Here is an 18578-nt window from a genome sequence, read left to right on the forward strand (position 1 = left end):
GGCTGTGTTGGTCTCCAGGGCCCTGGCGCAGGGCCTGGAGAGGGGTGCCCACGGCCTCCACCCCATGAACTTGGGGCCGGAGGGGTCGTTGGAGGCCCAGCTGACACTGGAGCCCGTTTTCCAGGTGGGTCCTCGGGGCTGTGCCCACCCTGTCCAGGGCAGGGGAGTGTGGGCCTAGCAGGAGTGGAAGGCGTGGGCACATCTTAGGGGTCCAGGGGTGGGAGAGGTGTGGTGGCGGGGTGCGCAGGGACCCCAGCTTGCAGCTCCCGGCCAGACTGGGGGTAGGGGGGTGCTCAGGGCTCAACTCCGTGACTCCCTTATCCAGTGCCCCTCGAGTGAAAGGGAGTCCCTACTTCCAGATTTTAGGGTTGAGGTGACCTCTGCTGGAGCAGTGGGGTCATCACCCATCTAGGGCGGGAGCTGGATTGGAGCCCCCAACGCTCTATGCTGCCCTGGGAGGTCTGTGAGTGGGCCTCGGGCTTTGGTTTGCTTCTCTGGCCCCCGAGGGGGCCTCCTTCCCGGGGCAGGGGGCACACAGAGTATCCTCCCATTGGGCTTTTTGCGATTCTAACTCCCAGGCTTCCTTCCATTTGGGGATTTCCCGAGGGTCTCCTGGACACCCACATCTTTGTTTGATGCGGCAGGACTTTGTTTCTCTCCCACCCACGCCAGGGAGCCCAAGGTCCCAGGTTCCCCGCAGACCCTCCCTCTTTCCCTGCAGACACTGGAGAGCAGCATCCTGGGGTCGGGCCAGGAGAAGGGCCTGAACGTGCAGGACCCGGCCCAGGATTCCCAGCCCACCTGCCTGCCTGCCCGCATCACGGAGATTGTCACCCGCAACTTCTCCCAGCCTGAGAGCCCGGGTACCACTCCCCTTCACAGACACTGCCTGCATCTCACCTCTTCTCACATCCCCCTCCTCCACAGTCATAATGACGATAATGAGTGCAGCTTCCATTTCTTGAATAATCACGGTGAGGCAGGCACAAACCTGTGATGGAGGGTCCCATTTTACAGATGAGGAAATGGAGGCTCAGAGGTGTAATTTTCCCAGACTTGTTCTCCATGTGATGCTGCTGGAAGGCAGGGCTGAGCATCCCCTCCTTGCTTGCAGGCAGCCTGCTGCAAAGACCTAAACCCCAAACACCACGTTCTCTCCCAGGGAAGGTGTGAGCTGGATGAACCCAAGATTAGAGGGGGAGGGCAGCTCAGCTTAGTTCAGGACTTTGTAGAAGTATAAGGGGTGGCAGTGTCCATTCCCCACCCGGGCAGAAAGTCTGATGGGCCCCTGCTCCCCCTGGAGGGTGGCACCCACACCTCATATGTGGGTTGAGAGAGTCTGGGAAGGGCCCCCCCAGCTACAGCTCCTCGTGGGGACCTGGTCCATCTTCCTGCCTCCAGGGATGGGTAGGGCACCTGTAGGGGGAGGAGGTCCCTCAGGATGCAGGTGGAAGCTAACTGTGTGCCCACTGTCCCTCTCCAGCCCTGCTTCCGGCCACCGAGATGGCATCCATGCTGTCACTGCAGGAGGAGAACCAGCTTCTGCAGCAGGAGCTGTCCCGCGTGGAGGACCTGCTGGCCCAGAGCCGGGCTGAGCGCGATGAGCTGGCCATCAAGTACAACGCGGTCAGCGAGAGGGTGGGTGCTGCGGGGGGCTGAGAGCTGGGCTGGGGGCTCCCCTGCCGCAGGGGTGGGGAGACAGCCAGGGCAGGCCCACTTCCTGGGCAAAATGTGGGCCCTGGAGTCAGGCTGCCTCCATTCAGATTGTGGCTCTGCCCACTTGAGCGGCCTTGAGCAAATCACCCTGCTCTGCGAGCCTGCTTTCCGTAGCGGGGACAGTAATGTGACATGGAGCTGTGAGGAATCAATGAGATGAGGGGATGAAGTGCCTGGAAACGGGTATTTCATTCCTGGCTGTCCCGAGCCTGCTTGGGGGGTGGGGCACAGAGAACAAGACCCCTAGAGGCCCCTGCCACCCCTTGAGTCTCTGGGCATCTTCCTGTGCCCCCAGTTACCTGGGCTTGGGGTCCACCCAACAGGCTGGGGTAGGCACAGGCAGCCACAGACCTGCCCTGCTCCCCGTGGGGGTGAGGCCCAGCAAAGGAAGGAAGGAAGGAGAAGCCGGGCCTGCCTGCAAGTCCAGGCAGGATTCACGTCCCCCGGGACCTGTGCTGCAGGGCCTGGGCAGGAGGTCGGTGTGAGTGGAGTACAGGTGGTTCTTAGTGCATTCTCTCCTTTAGGCCTCCAGGCTCATGGGAAATGACCCTGGGGAGTTGATGGTGGCTGAAAGTTGGTGAGAGAGCTGCATGAGGGAGGGAGTGTGTGTGCGGATGGGAGATGTGTGGGTGGTAATAACTCATCATAGTAGCTGCTGGTTGCTGAGTGCTTACTGTGTGCCAAGCATGTGCTGGGTGCTTTACGTTTAATGCACCAAGGTCGGGACCATTAGGATGCTCATTTAACAGAGGAGATAACCGAGGCTCAGAGAGGGAAAGCACCCTGCTTGGGGGTCACACAGCCGAGGGCTCTGTGTTACAGTTTTGCTTCCTGGGTATGGGAAGAGGCAACCGGCCTGGAAGTTCCAGGGGGCACCTGGCCCTGGGAAAGCTGGAAGGGCCTCAGACGTGACCCCTGATGTTACAAACGGAAGATTGAAGCTGGCCCAGGGTCCCCTGTGTGGGACTGGCAGAGCTAGGGATGGCTGGACCGCTGAGCCAGGCCTGTCCACACAGGGGCTTGTATACCCGTGATGGGAAGAGAGATATGTGTTCCTCTGTGTCGTTGTGGGATGTGCCCGTGTCCTGGCATCCGCCTGCCTGGACAAGCCCCTGACGTGTTGGGACTTGCAGAAGAGCAGGATGGTCGCCGGCACTGGGGACCATGCAGAGCTAGCTTTCCCAAGGTTTGCAGGGGGTGTGGCAGGTGGGCTGGGCGGAGTCTGTATTGTTGGTGGTGGGCCCTGAGACAGCCCCCTCCTAGTTTAGGCTGGTCATCTTTTGGCCCCTGGCACAGTGTCAGGCCCCTGGGGGCTGCATCTTTTAAATGCCAACTTCTGACTGACAGTGAGGCTAGCACTGCCCCTCAGGCTGGCATGGGGAGGGAAGAACAGGTGGAGGTAGCGGGTCCCTTTTCTGCTACAACACAGCTGTGGGGCTGGGCCGGTTGGGGGAGCTGCTTTAGTCTAGAAAGTTTCCTTGTGTGGCTGGAGAGACCCCTGAATAGCATGTAGAGCGATCCTGGCAGGAGACTGTCCTCTGTCTGAGATGTGGACCCATGGAGGCAGGGGCTGCATGACAGTGACCTTGAGGCCTTTTCCTGGGGGTGGGTCCACAGGGAACCTCAGAGCCTGGAGATCACCTCATTAGAGATGGGGAAACAGGCCCAGGGAGGGGACGTGACAGGCCCAAGGTCGGTGGTGGAGCTGGGCCGAGACCCCTGGTCCCGGGGCTCTGTGCTCCTGCAGCGCAGTCACTCTCTGCTGCCCACTTGTCCCCGGGCTGCAGGTGACAGGGCCTGCCCTTGTGGCCATAACTGCTGCACGTGCGCTGGCTTAGGGGGCCAGTCAGTGAGGCTGTTCCGACCCCTTAAACCCCACAGCATCCCTGGGAAAGGGGAGTGGAGGTGAGGTCAGGATCTCTGTCCTATTGACTACATGTAGGGAAACTGAGGCAGGGGCTCCCAGTGTCTACCTCCCAGGTCAGAGGGAGAACCTCAGGGTCCCAGTGGAGGCCCCCGCTTCTTCCTGTCCCTGATGAGCAGGTGCTGGGCGAGGCAGCTGGGATGGGAAGGAGTCGGCTCCACGGGCCAGGCCCCCTGCGCCCCCCCCACCCCAGTGTCCATGGCAACCTGGACCGGAATGGCGGAGGCTGGGGCAGCGGTTGCTAGGGGAGACAGTAAACTTCTTTCATCCCTGGCTTGGTAGCAGCCTCCTTCCCTCTTGAATTACAAGTAAAATTGAAAGGCTGCTTGGTGAGCAGCAAAGTTTGTGGAAAGGGGTGGGGTGTGGCCAGGAGTGGCTTGGGTCTGGTGGTGAGCACTGGAGAAACGGTGGGGCACTTGGCGGCTGCAGGAAGCCCTCTAAAGCCGAGAAGCAGACAGCAGCTGGTTCACACAGATGTGCAAAATGCACACAGCACAAGCCACAATCAGACCCTCCCCACACACCAAGACAAACCCACCTCGGAGAGACACTCAGATTCACAGAAGCTGCCCAGACACCGCACAGTCCCACCCACATGCACAGTCACACACCGTGGTATATCCGGCATACCCACACCGCAGACAACACAACATTGTCTCACAGCTCCTGGACACCTACAGCCAGACAAAGGTACACACAAGTCCACGGACGCATGCAGAGCCCAGCTTCGCTCCCCAGGTCCGCCCACTTGTGACTGTGCACACAGTCATACAGACACATGGACACACGGGTGCACACGAAAATGTACCCATCGCCCATAGCACAACGTAGACCTTGGACTGCAGCTGCACCTCACCCGGTCCCTGTGAAGGCCCAGACCCAGAGACACACAGGGTCCCACGTGGAGACAGATGACAAGACGCACCCCACCCACACCCAAGGAAGCGCCCGCATCTGTGCACAACACACTCACAGCATCTCGGTGCCACTGTCACCACACGCAGATGTGGATGCTCTGCCCATCGCCTGACTTAGGTGGACTTCACGCAGATACTGGCCACGGGCCTGCAGCACACCCTCCAGGCGGAGACCCCCTGCACATTGCCTTCTCCTCCACCCTCACCAGATTCCCCCCCACATAAGCTGAAGCCCCCAAGCAGCCTCCGTGGGCACAGTCACCCTGCCCAGCAGTGTCCCCGGGGGGGTGGGCGTGGTTTTGCCGAATATCGGCTTCCCTGTGCACCGAGGCCGAACAGAAATACGGAGACAGGGATTTTGGAGGAAGAGAGAGATGGCTTTATTTTTCTGCCAGGCCGAAGGCAAGACACAGCAGGCTAGCGCCTCAAGAACTGTGCCCCCCCTCCTTGGGAATCAGGGAAGATTTTATATGTGGGGCTCGCAGTCCGGGGTATGTGATAAGGATCAGAGTAGTGAAGGTCTTGCATTCTTCCTTTCCTTTGCATTATTTCAAAACAGTCATAGCTGGCGTCAGGTTGCCCAGTAATTGGGGTCCGGCGGTCTGGTAATGGTGTCTGTTTGCCTTGTCCGTTTGCCTCTGGTTTATCAGCTGACAACCTTGTTTCTTTTTCTTTTTCTTTTTTTTTTATTATTATTTATTTTTTATTTTTTTAACATCTTTATTGGAGTATAATTGCTTTACAATGGTGTGTTAGTTTCTGCTTTACAACAAAGTCAATTAATCATACATATACATATGTTCCCATATCTCTTCCCTCTTGCATCTCCCTTCCTGCCACCCTCCCTATCGCATCCCCTAGGTGGTCACAAACCACCTAGCTGATCTCCCTGCGCCATGCAGCTGCTTCCCACTAGCTATCCACCCTACGTTTGGTAGTGTATATATGTCCATGCCACTCTCTCACTTCGTCCCAGCTTACCCTTCCCCCTCCCCATATCCTCAAGTCCATGCTCTAGTAGGTCTGTGTCTTTATTCCCGTCCTACCCCTAGGCTCTTCATGACATTGTTTTTTTTCTTAGATTCCATATATATGTGTTAGCATACGGTATTTGTTTTTCTCCTTCTGACTTACTTCACTCTGTATGACAGACTCCAGGTCCATCCACCTCACTACAAATAACTCAATTTCGTTTCTTTTTATGGCTGAGTAATATTCCATTGTATATATGTGCCACATCTTCTTTATCCATTCATCTGTCGATGGACACTTAGTTGCTTCTATGTCCTGGCTATTGTAAATAGAGCTTCAATGAACATTTTGGTACATGTCTCTTTCTGAATTACGGTTTTCTCAGGGTATATGCCCAGTAGTGGGATTGCTGGGTCGTATGGTAGTTCTATTTGTAGTTTTTTAAGGAACCACCATACTGTTCTCCATAGTGGCTGTATCTATTTATATTCCCACCAGCAGTGCAAGAGGGTTCCCTTTTCTCCACACCCTCTCCAGCATTTATTGTTTCTAGATTTTTTGATGATGGCCATTCTGACTGGTGTGAGATGATATCTCATTGTAGTTTTGATTTGCATTTCTCTAATGATTAATGATGTTGAGCATTCTTTCATGTGTTTGTTGGCAACCTGTATATCTTCTTTGGAGAAATGTCTGTTTAGGTCTTCTGCCCAATTTTGGATTGGGTTGTTTGTTTTTTTGTTATTGAGCTGCGTGAGCTGCTTGTACATTTTGTAGATTGTCAGTTGTTTCATTTGCAAATATTTTCTCCCATTCTGAGGGTTGTCTTTTCGTCTTGTTTATGGTTTCCTTTGCTGTGCAAAAGTTTTTAAGTTTAATTAGGTCCCATTTATTTATTTTTGTTTTTATTTCCATTTCTCTAGGAGGTGGGTCAAAAAGGATCTTGCTGTGATTTATGTCATAGAGTGTTCTGCCTATGTTTTCCTCTAAGAGTTTTATAGTGTCTGGCCTTACATTTAGGTCATTATTCCATTTTGAGTTTATTTTTGTGTACGGTGTTAGGGAGTGTTCTAATTTCATACTTTTATATGTACCTGTCCAGTTTTCCCAGCACCACTTATTGAAGAGGCTCTCTTTTCTCCATTGTATATTCTTGCCTCCTTTATCACAGATAAGGTGACCATATGTGCATGGGTTTATCTCTGGGCTTTCTATCCTGTTCCATTGATCTATATTTCTGTTTTTGTGCCAGTACCATACTGTCTTGATTACTGTAGCTTTGTAGTATAGTCTGAAGTCAGGGAGCCTGATTCCTCCAGGTCCATTTTTCGTTCTCAAGATTGCTTTGGCTATTCGGGGTCTTTTGTGTTTCCATACAAATTGTGAAATTTTTTGTTCTAGTTCTGTGAAAAATGCCAGTGGTAGTTTGATAGGGATTGCATTGAATCTGTAGATTGCTTTGGGTAGTAGAGTCATTTTCACAATGTTGGTTCTTCCAATCCAAGAACGTGGTATATCTCTCCATCTATTTGTATCATCTTTAATTTGTTTCATCAGTGTCTTATACTTTTCTCCATACAGGTCTTTTGTCTCCTTAGGTAGGTTTATTCCTAGATATTTTATTCTTTTTGTTGCATTGGTAAATGGGAGTGTTTTCTTAATTTCACTTTCAGATTTTTCATCATTAGTGTACAGGAATGCCAGAGATTTCTGTGCATTAATTTTGTATCCTGCTACTTTACCAAATTCATTGATTAGCTCTAGTAGTTTTCTGGTAGCATCTTTAGGATTCTCTATGTATAGTATCATGTCATCTGCAAACAGTGACAGCTTTACTTCTTCTTTTCCGATTTGGATTCCTTTTATTTATTTTTCTTCTCTGATTGCTGTGGCTAAAACTTCCAAAACTATGTTGAATAAGAGTGGTGAGAGTGGGCACCCTTGTCTTGTTCCTGATCTAAGTGGAAATGGTTTCAGTTTTTCACCATTGAGGAAGATGTTGGCTGTGGGTTTGTCATATATGGCCTTTATTATGTTGAGGGAAGTTCCCTCTATGCCTACTTTCTGCAGGGTTTTTATCATAAATGGGTGTTGAATTTTGTCAAAAGCTTTCTCTGCATCTATTGAGATGATCATATGGTTTTTCTCCTTCAATTTGTTAATATGGTGTATCACATTGATTGATTTGCGTATATGGAAGAATCCTTGTATTCCTGGAATAAACCCCACTTGGTCATGGTGTATGATCCTTTTAATGTGCTGTTGGATTCTGTTTGCTAGTATTTTGTTGAGGATTTTTGCATCTATGTTCATCAGTGATATTGGCCTGTAGTTTTCTTTCTTTGTGACATCTTTGTCTGGTTTTGATATCAGGGTGATGGTGGCCTCATAGAATGAGTTTGGGAGTGTTCCTCCCTCTGCTATATTTTGGAAGAGTTTGAGAAGGATAGGTGCTACCTCTTCTCTAAATGTTTGATAGAATTTGCCTGTGAAGCCATCTGGTCCTGGGCTATTGTTTGTTGGAAGATTTTTAATCACAGTTTCAATTTCAGTGCTTGTGATTGGTCTGTTCATATTTTCTGTTTCTTCCTGGTTCAGTCTCAGCAGGTTTGGTGACCTTGTTTCTGAAATGCAAAAACTATAGGGGGTGATTTGTTATCTAATGTAAGTGCCGCACAAGGGGATGTAACTCCCAGAGCTAGGCTGAATGTAAATTACAGTGTCAGGGAGTGAGGTTAGCTTTGTCAAGTTACTACAAATTAGTGACAGTTAAAGTAAAACAAGGAGTGATTAACTCTTTCAGGCCAGGTTATGTTTCTTCTCCAGCCTGTTCACTGTTCCCTTTATTCTCCTTGTTCTCAGGCGAGGGAAAACTTCATTTCTGTATTTGCTGCAACAGGGGTGGGGCTGGAGATGACTCTCAGCTGGGTGGCTCACTGGGCCTGTCCTGCCATACTGCTTAACACAGGCCCGGAGGGCTGACCTGGCCTGGCCCCGTTACTAGCGTGGGTGAGAGTAGTTGCCCTTGCCATTGGCTTCCCTGGAACCCAATGTAGGTGGGCATGTGAATACCCTGCCCGGGCGTTTGCAGGCCAAGCACTGGGCTGGGCTCTCGTGCTGTCGGTTCTCCCTGGGCACTGTCGCTCCTCTGTTGGTCCTGCTTGTCCTCAGCAGCCTCCTCCCTCCTCCCTTCCAAACAGCTGGAGGAGGCTGAGGGGCCCCCTGGGACCAGCGGGTACCTAAGGGTGTTAGGGGGTTCCAGGCTAGCGAGGCAGTCAGAGCCGGCAGGCATCCTGCCTCTGCCCCCAGGGTCTGATGATGAAGGGGCTGCAACCTGCCTGTGGGTCGGGGAAGGCGGTGACCGCAGAGGCTTCCCACGAGGCGAGGGAGGGGAGGGAGCTCAAGGCTAGGCTGGGCTGAGAGGGCGTTAATAAATCACACCTTATATTAGAACACATGTGCGCACCTCTGACAATCCTGAGTGCTGTGTATGTGGGGAGTGGGGCGGGGTGAGTTCATCTGTGTCACCTTCGGGGTGTTTTAGGTGGCCTGCGTGTGTTATGTGCGTGCATGTCTCTAAGCTCAGATATGCATACGTGTACTGATGCCTGTGAATGTATTCACGTGTGCTCACGCTGTTAATTCCTTAACACTGCTACTGCCACTGTTCTAAAATACAATGCGGAACAAGATCGAGGCTTTCCTGAGCTCACTTGGGGTGGGGGTGGGGAGACAGGGGCATGAATCCAATAATTATCCACCACAGGGGGTTGGGTGTCTTGGAGGAGAGGCTCACGGTGTACCCAGGGCCTTTGTTTACCCCAGGTGCATCTTTGTGTTTTGCATGCACACGTTTGTGGGCCCACCTGCATGTGTCCATGCACACCCAGTCTGTGTATCCGTGCTTGCCCAGTCTGTGTGTCCATGCACGGCTGCATTACCTGTGCACACGTGCATTGCATCCTGGGATTGCCCACATGTGCCTGCAAGGCATTGTGGGTCCAGGTCCAGCCTGGCGCCCCCTGCAGAGGCCTGTGACTGCCTTCCCGGGGGGCCCAGGACTCTCACCCAGGGCCCTTCCCTGCAGCTGGAGCAGGCTGTGCGGCTGGAGTCTGGGGAGCTGGAAACACAGGAGCCCAGGGGGCTGGCACGGCAGAGCGTGGAGCTGCGGAGGCAGCTGCAGGAGGAGCAGGCCTCCTACCGGCGCAAGCTGCAGGCCTACCAGGAGGGCCAGCAGCGGCAGGCCCAGCTCGTGCAGCGGCTGCAGGCCAAGGTCAGGGCCACCCACTCCTGCTCCTGCCCACCCTTGCGCTCACTTGGCCCGGCCCCCATGTCCCCTGGGGCTGACCGGCCACTCTCCACGCATCCCCAGATCCTCCAGTACAAGAAGAAGACCTCGGAGCAGGAGCAGCGGCTGCTGGAGAGAGCCGCGGAGCTGGAGCAGCAGCGGCTGAGGGTGGGTGCCGGGCTGGGGCAGGGCAGACGCTTCCCTCCACGTGCCCGGCCTGATGCCCCCGCTTCTCCCACCCAGGACACAGAGCACAGCCATGACCTAGAGAGCGCCCTCATCCGGCTGGAGGAGGAACAGCAGAGGTGGGACAGTGGGGATAGCACGTGGCTGGCAGGGCTGTCCTCTCCGGCCACGCACCCACTGGTCCCTTTTCCGCCACCCAGAAGCGCCAGCCTGACCCAGACGAATGCTATGCTCCGAGAGCAGCTGGACCAGGCGAACTCGGCCAACCAGGCTCTGAGTGAGGACATACGCAAGGTGACCAGCGACTGGACACGCAGCCGCCAGGAGCTGGAGCAGCGGGAGGCAGCGTGGAGGCGCGAGGGAGAGGTGGGCACCAGGGAGCTGACCCTAGGGGAACGGCCTATGGGGGAGGGGGGAGGGGGAGGGGAGGGGAGGGGAGGGGGAGGGAGGGCCCTGCTGGTCAGGTGAGCCCTTTAGTAGAGGTACATGGTTGTCATAATAATAGCCTTGATTAGCACATACCACATGCCAGTGCCAGGCGGGCGATTTCTCCTCTGTTCCTCATAGTGACCATATGTGGAAAGTGCCATCATCCTCCTTCTAAAGAGAGGTTGAATAGCTGCCCAGTCATGCAGCTGGCTGGCTGGGATGCAAACCTACGTCCCCGGCGCTTTCTGCCCTTCCTCACTGCTGCTTGCAGCCCGTGGAGGCTTTGAAATCCAGCTCCCCGAGCCAGCGGGAGGCTTGAGCTGGTGACCGTACAGCTCCAGCCCAGCCCTGTATGCGGGCCCAGAGCCGGCCCACTGGGAGACCCACCCCCCTGGCCACGGTGCCTCCGGGGTGGTCAGAGCTGGGGCAGGAAGTGGGCCAGCCCCCGCTCCAGCCCCTCACTCAGCCCCTCTGCCCTCCAGTCTTTCAACGCCTACTTCAGCCAGGAGCACAGCCGCCTGCTTCTCCTGTGGAGGCAGGCTGTGGGGGCCCGACGGCTGCTCAGCGAGGTGAAGATGTCCACCGAGAGGTGAGGAGGCCTGGCCGGCGGAGGGGCGGCTCGGGGAGACGCTGCGGCTGCCGGGAGACAACCCCGCTTTGCACACTGAATTCAACTCAACTCAGTTGAACTTCGGTCCGACCCAAAACACCTACTGTGTGCCGGGCCCTACGGAGAGGCAGAGGCAACTAGTAATAATTGCAGAGGCAACTAGTAATAATTAACTCTTACCAAAATCATGGTGGTCACTTAGCATTTACTTAATGTACTTGCTAAATTGGCTATTTATGACCAAATAACTAAGGCTAAATACTAAATACTATTAGGTATTTACTAAATTTACTGTTTCCTAGTCATTACCAGTAAATAGTAAACGTTTACTAGGTGTTTGCTCTGAGCTAGTCTCTTTGTACATTTTATTTCATCTCATATCCACAGTGTCCCTGTGAGGTAGGAACTGGAATGATCCCCATTTTACAGATGAGGACACTGAGGCTCAGAGAGGTAGAGTGACCTTCCCAAGGTCACACAGCAGTAAGTAAGTGGCTGAATCAGGATTTGCAGTTCCTGCTTTTAATCAACTATGATATTCAGCTTCTGCTACCAAGGACCTCGCAACCTCTAGAGAATTCCCTGGAGGTCCAGTGGTTAGGACTCCACACTTTCACTGCCAAGGGCCGGGGTTCAATCCCTGGTCGGGGAGCTAAGATCCCACAAGCCGTGTGGCCTGGCCAAAAATTAAATTAAATTATTTTAAAAAGGAACTTGCAACCTCCAGACTGAGGAAGTGAGTGGTCAGTGACGTGAAAGTGGAACAGAAAGGATGTCCTGGATGCTCAGAAAACTGGGAGGGGTGGGGACGTCAGAAAAATGCTTCACTGAGGAGGTGGAATTTGCTCTGACTCCAAGGGATGGGTGGGGTTTTAACTGGCAGAGCTGAGGGCACCCCAGGCCGAGGGAACAGCAGGAGCAAAGGCTTGGAGGTGCGAGAAAATGGCAGCCAGTGGGGTTGAAGCAAAAGGCAAGTGAAAGGAGGTCAGGTTGGAAAAGAGCCCCAAAGGCCTCCTGCTGCAGGGGACTTGGTCCTGCTTGATCTTTGGGCTGGTGAGGCTGCAGTGGGGAGAGCCTAGAGGCAGGCAGACCAGTTTGTTTCCTTTTGTGCCTTAAGCATTTGAGCCATGATCTTTTGTTGAGATCATCTACTATTCTCTCAGTATCCAAATTTCCAGTTGACTCATCAGTGTCACCGATGGTGTTTCTTCACTTTTGTCTTTAAAATTGTTTGAATCAGGATCCATAGATGTTCACAAAGTGTGATTGGTTGATTTGTCTTCTAAGTCTCTTTTATTTGTTCAGGAAACCGGGACAGTTGTCCTTAGAGATTCCCACAGTCTGGATTCTGTGGTGTCCTTTAACACCTTTGTCCCCTGTAAATTGGATGTTGGATTTACGGCTTGATCAAATTCAGGTTCGGGTTGTTGTGTTTTGCTTTGTTTTGTTTTGACAAGACTTCTTCATAAGCGCCATGTGTACTCTGCCATCAGGAGCCTCTGTCTGTGCGTTAGCAGCCCTTGACGCTCAATGCCAAGGTCCAGACATTCGTCAGAGGTTGCAAAATCGTGATTGTCTCATTCTATCACTTCTTCATGTATTAACTGGAATTCTTCTATAATAAGGCACTTCCTCTTCTTACCGTTAGGTACCCAGTGGTACAGTTCATTCAGGAAAGGGGAGGATTTAACCTATTTGATATATTTAAAATACCTAATTTTTAATTAGCATTTAAAATGTTAACATCTTGCTTTTGAATAACTCACACATGCACAAGGTTCAAATTTCAAAAGGGTGTATGGTGAAAACTCTTCCTGCCACCTCTGACCCAGACACTCAGGCTCATTTGATACAAGTAAATACAGCAGGTTGTACATTTCCCCCCCAGCCCCCACTTTTCTTTTATACACTCTTGGGAGAATTTCATCTTTCCAGTTCTTTTTTTTTTTTCCGGGCACACGGTGCAGCTTGTGGGAGTTCCCCAACCAGGGACTGAACCCATGCTCCCTGCATTGGGAGCGCAGAGTCCTAACCACTGAACCACCAGGGAGTTCCCTTTTTGCAGTTCTCGAAGATGCTTTGTTCACCCAATAGTTATAGCTGGGAAGTGGTCACATCAGGCTCTAAAGAGCTTCCCCATTCGTTTTTCTTGGCTCCAGAGTATTCCACTGAAGGGATGTATCATGATTTTTTTAATAGCAGCTCCCTGCTGAGTTACCTGGTGGCCTAGTGGTTAGGATTCCAGGCTTTCACTGCCGAGGCCTGCGTTCAATTCCTGGTCTGGGAGCTGAGATCCTGCAAGCCACGCGGTGGCCAAAAGAAAAAAGAAAAGGCAATAGCAGCTCCCTTTCGACAGATATTTAGGTTGCCACCAGTATTTCTTACGTGAGCAAGGCTGCAGTGGATCCCATTATACACAGGTCATTTTCCTTGCGTTGCGGCATATCTGTAGGATAAATTCTGAGCGATGGAGTCAGTGGGTCATAGAACCTATCCATTTATAATTTTCAGAGTTCTTCTAATCTGTGTGGTTACACTCGCCCTCCCACCAGGAGTGTAGGGAGAGCCTGTTTCCCCGCAGCCTCACCTACACTGTGCATTATGTGACTTTTTGTCCCCAGTCTGTTAGCGACAAATGGCATCCCACTGTAGGTTTTTTTTTTTTTTTGCGTTACGCAGGCGTCTCACTGTTGTGGCCTCTCCTGTTGCGGAGCACAGGCTCCGGACGCGCAGGCTCAGCGGCCATGGCTCACGGGCCTAGCCGCTCTGCGGCATGTGGGATCTTCCCGCACCAGGGCACGAACCTGTGTCCCCTGCATCAGCAGGCGGACTCTCAACCACTGCGCCACCAGGGAAGCCCCCCCACTGTAATTTTAATTTATACTTGGGAGTCCTCCCCTCCATCCCATCCCCATCCTGTGTTCTCTACGCCAGGGACCTGCTGCAGCTGGGAGGGGAGCTGGCCCGGACCTCACGAGCCGTCCAGGAGGCGAACCTGGGGCTGAGCGCAGGCCTGCGGCTGGCCGAGAGCCGGGCCGAGGCAGCCCTGGAAAAGCAGGCCCTGCTGCAGGCCCAGGTGGAGGAGCAGCTGCGAGACAAGGTGCTCCAGGAGAAGGACCTGGCCCAGCTGCAGGTGCAGAGCAACCTGGACAAGGCCGACCTCAGTGCCAGGTGGGCGCCCGGAGGCGCCACGCGAGGCAGACCTCCCCACAGAGTGTACACCCGGACATACGGGGAGGAGGGGGCGTCTGTTCACAGGGCCCTTCCCCTGTGTGGGTTCAGCCAGTCTCCCCAGGCACCCCGTTTGGCAGAGGGGGAGACGGATGTTCAGAGGGCTCTTGCCCAGGGCACATCACGAGCAGTTCAGCCTCTGCTCCTGAAACCTGGACAAGTCCCAGAGTGTTTTTCTGTGAGATGAAGTGGGTGGCCACCTCATTCTCACTTAGAGATGAGAAAGGAGAGTGACTTCAGGTCACACGGCAAAAGGGAGGCGAATCCTAGGGTCCCTGCCTCAGGTTTGGGGAAGCATGAAGGACACGGAGCTGGCGGAGGAGAAGCTGGGTGGGTCTCCCATTCACCTGTGTTGCTCCCCTACCTCCAGAGTGACTGAGCTGGCCCTGACAGTCGAACACCTTCAGAACCAGAATCTGGAAAAGGATCGGCTCAACAAGGCCCTCACTGAGAAGCTTGAGGCCCTGGTGAGATGCAGGGCGGGGCGGGGGGACCGACCAGATCCATGGACACAGGCTGAGGGCTGGGTTGCTTGGGCCAACCCCAAGCGTCCCACTCAGACTCAGTTTCACCCCTCATTAATTGAGCACCTAGTGTGTGCCAGCTTTAGTGGTAAGCACATTCACCTCCTTTATCCCATTTCATCCTCTCAGCAGTTCTGTAGCACGATCCCCATTATACAGATGAGGAACCTGAGGCCCAAGGGGAAATACTTGTCCAGGGTCTCAGAGCCATTAAGCTGGGGAGTCAGGACTTGAACTCATGCCTGTGCCCTGCTAGCCCAGGGCTCTTTCTTTTGGAACTCAGCTGCCTCCCCACCAGAGGGACCCCTCTCAAGGGTACTGCCTGGGTTGGTCATCCTTCTGTGTGGGGTCTGGCCTGGGTTCTACGTCCAGCTCTCCTCCAATAGGCTGTGTGACTTGGGGCAGGACACCACACCTCTCTGGGCCTGGTCTGTTCAGTGAGGGCACTGGGGCCACTGTGGGGTCTTCCGAGCTGCTGGCCCCTGGGCATGGCCTTCGAGGCCAACTGATTGGTGGTAGTCCCGGGAGGGAGACGAAGGTGAGGTTTCTGACTAGGGCAGAGACCCTGACTGCTCTTTGCCTGTCTCCCCAACACCACTCTAGGAATCCCTGCGGCTCCAGGAGCAGGCGGCCCTGGAGACGGAGGATGGAGAGGGGCTGCAGCAGACCCTGAGGGACCTGGCACAGGTTCGGGAGCCGGGAGAAGCCAGAAGGGGTGGGAGCCCTGGGCAGGGCAAGGCCAGGCAGTCCTGGGCCACCACGTCCCCTGGTGGCCTTCAGCTGAACTGCAAGTGGTTGGGGGCCCTGGAAACCTAGGCTGCTGTTTAACACCCCTGCTAGCTCCGCCCCAAATCTGCCCCCCCACCCCCCACCCCGGGGGAGTTCCTCGTTGGAGAGGAGACACTGCATGTTCCCTGCCCATCTGTGAGAAACGCTGAATCATGTCTTCCCAGTAAATGGGAGGCCTTACCTGCTGGGCTGAGGGCTGTGAGCTGGCGGAGGTGAGAAAGTGCTGCAGAGTTAGGGCTGAAGCTAGACATGAGGACCCTGGTGGCCCCACTGCCTCCCGAGGCTACTTTGCCCAGTTGACACCGCAGCTCCCCTCCTCCTTCTGCCTCCCTAACCCCGCCTCAGGCCGTCCTGTCAGACATGGAGAGCGGCGTCCAGTTAAGTGGCTCTGAGCGTACAGCGGCCGCATCGGACGGCAGCCTGCGGGGGCTCTCGGGGGCCCGGACCCCGTCCCCACCGAGGCGCTCCTCGCCCGGCCGTGGCCGTTCCCCCCGCCGAGGCCCATCCCCTGCCTGCTCGGACTCCTCCACACTAGCCCTCATTCACTCCGCTCTGCACAAGCGTCAGCTGCAGGTCCAGGTAGGAAGGGGCCTGAGTGTCCTGGGGCGGAGCTCGAGTCCAGCGGGGAGGGGCTTGGGCAGCCTTGGTCGGAGCCGGGGTCTTAGGGGAGGAGCCTGAGCATTCAGGCTAGAGTCAGAGGCTTGAGAAACGGCAACTGAGTCAGGACCCGTGGAGGTGGCTGAGAGCACTGGAGGAATCTGAGTCTAGAGTGGGAGGGGCTTGAGCAGCTGGGGGCGGAGCCCGGGGTGGAGTAAGAGTCCTGGTATAGGAAGGGAGATGGGGTTCCCACACAGAGTCAGAGAGCCTTGGTGTGTGTTTGGGGCAGGGGTGGGGGCGGCGTCAGAAGTGGGGGAGGGGAAGGAGTGTGCTTGGTGGTATGTCTGGTGTCCTGGGGACTTAGGTTGCCCGGGACCCCAGGGAGATGGAGGCTCAGAGCCCTTGCAGAGGTCTCAGAAGGGTGGTGAGGGCATGATGCAGGGGAGTGGAAACTGAGTCTGGGGGTGTAGCTCTCCTGCCCGGCCGCAGCGTAGGCTGGTGTGCATCGTGCGGAGAACGAGGAGGGAGCTTCACAGGGCTCCCCTACACTCAGTGATTCCCATGCCACAGGACATGCGGGGGCGCTATGAAGCCAGCCAGGACCTCCTGGGCACCCTGCGGAAGCAGCTTAGTGACAGCGAGGGTGAGCGCCGTGCCCTTGAGGAGCAGCTGCAGGGTCTTCGGGATAAGACCGACGGGGCCGCCCAGGCCCAGGAGGATGCGCAGCGCGAGGCCCAGCGCCTGCGCAGTTCCGTCGACCTCCTGAACAGGTGCCGGGAGGTCAGAGGCGGGGAGCCCAGAGAATAAGTCAGCGTCTGGGCCTAACGCCAGCCAGAGCCTGTGAACATGCGGATTTGCACTAATATGGTCATAACTAGCCGCATGTGTCTGTTCAAATGTAAATTCAGTAAACATTTACAAATGTAAATGTTTGCATTAGCCACATTTCAAGTGCTAACAAGTAGGACATATGACTATAAAACATTTCCATCATCTCCAAGAGCCATATTGACACTGTTATTCTCGACTCTGTCTCTCGGAGATTTTGGAGACAAGAAATTATCCACTCTTAGCTGCCTGGTTGTTTTTATTTTTTGGGTGCTTGTTTTTTGGTTTTTCTCTTTGTAAATGTAACCACGTAATAAAAAGTTTGAAAAATGGAGGGGAAATAAAAAGATGGGACCTCCTCACAGCTTCCCCTGCTCATCCTAACCCCTGTTAATGCACTGGCTTTGCTTCCGGTTGTGTTTCCTGGCAGTCACTTTGCAAACCTTTCCAGTATACCTACTGTGTGCTAGGCTTATTGCCAAGTGCTTCCTGTGTATTATCTCAATTAGTCTTCCCATCAAACTCATGCAGTTCACAACTGTTACTGTCCCGAGGTTGAGAGACTTGTCCGAGGTCACACAGCGACGTGGCTGGGGTAGGAATTGGGATTCAGGTCCATCTGACAGCAAAACCAGTGCTTCCCATGCCTTGGAAGGAAAGGGGCTTTTTATGTAGTTGCATTCCCAGCGAACACCTCATTTTGCATTCTACTATTTTTCTTTATTTCATGTCAAATTTTTTTTAAAACTTGGATAGAGTTTGACCCCCACCCTTTTTTTTTGATAATTTTATTTATTTATTTATTTATTTATTTTTGGCTGCGTTGGGTCTTCGTTGCGGTACATGGGCTTCTCATTGCGGTGGCTTGTTGCGGAGCATGGGCTCTAGGTGCGCAGGCTTCAGTAGTTGTGGCACACGGGCTTAGTTGCTCCGAGACACGTGGGATCTTCCTGGACCAGAGCTCGAACCCGTGTCCCCTGCATTGGCAGGTGGATTCTTAACCACTGCACCACCAGGGAAACCCATGTCGAATATTTTTTCCCACCTACTGCCAGCCTTCGTATCTAATATATCAGTATTTACAGGTTGCCACTTTGAGCGCACGGGGGCGGCAGTGGAGGATATGATAGCCATCAGCCCTAAGCCTGAGCTAGAAACCCCTGCCTTGGAAGGAGCCTCCTCCCTCCCCTGACCTGGCTACCATGTGCTGCTGGCCTGGGCAGCAGGCAGCTGTGGGATCTGGACAGACCCAGCTCTATTGGGCCTCCCAGAATTGAGGGGCATAGGGTGCTGTAGGGGGCATTTCCTGGCCATGTGGACTAGCAGAGCTGGCAGCGAAATTGCCCACATGTCTCAGGAACCTAGCCTGGCATCTTCACTTGGTGGGGTAGTTGGAGATAATGCCAGTGCCTCCATCCATTCCACTGGGCCTCCAAGTGGGCTGGTTGGGGGAGAAGGAAAGCTGAGTGCCCTATGCTGGGAAGAGTCAGCTCCAGGGAGACGTGGATGAAATGAGTGGGCCATGCTTAGGGGCAGGAAGGCTTTCTAGAGGCCGGAGCCTCGGAGG

General features: G+C 54.0%; 1 protein-coding gene across 5 annotated transcripts in view; it reads left to right on the forward strand.

Annotated features, from left to right (window-relative positions):
• CROCC (ciliary rootlet coiled-coil, rootletin) overlaps positions 1–18578 on the forward strand; it is a 46873-nt gene continuing 28295 nt past the window's right edge. The window contains exons 1-13 of one of the 5 annotated variants that reach the window (XM_082614503.1): positions 1–124; positions 722–863; positions 1484–1638; positions 9617–9802; positions 9902–9985; positions 10061–10122; positions 10204–10369; positions 10915–11021; positions 13977–14213; positions 14644–14740; positions 15401–15484; positions 15932–16165; positions 16754–16953. In XM_082614503.1, the coding sequence (XP_082470629.1) occupies positions 65–124; positions 722–863; positions 1484–1638; positions 9617–9802; positions 9902–9985; positions 10061–10122; positions 10204–10369; positions 10915–11021; positions 13977–14213; positions 14644–14740; positions 15401–15484; positions 15932–16165; positions 16754–16953 (1814 nt within the window). In that variant the 5' untranslated portion in view covers positions 1–64. Of the gene's footprint in view, positions 125–721; positions 864–1483; positions 1639–9616; positions 9803–9901; positions 10370–10914; positions 11022–13976; positions 14214–14643; positions 14741–15400; positions 15485–15931; positions 16166–16753; positions 16954–18578 lie in introns of all 5 variants that reach the window. The other 4 variants (XM_082614504.1, XM_082614502.1, XM_082614501.1 and 1 more) reach the window with 4 other exon arrangements.

Source organism: Mesoplodon mirus (genome assembly GCF_964341445.2).
Source record: "Mesoplodon mirus genome assembly, chromosome: 3".
NCBI lineage: Eukaryota > Metazoa > Chordata > Mammalia > Artiodactyla > Ziphiidae > Mesoplodon > Mesoplodon mirus.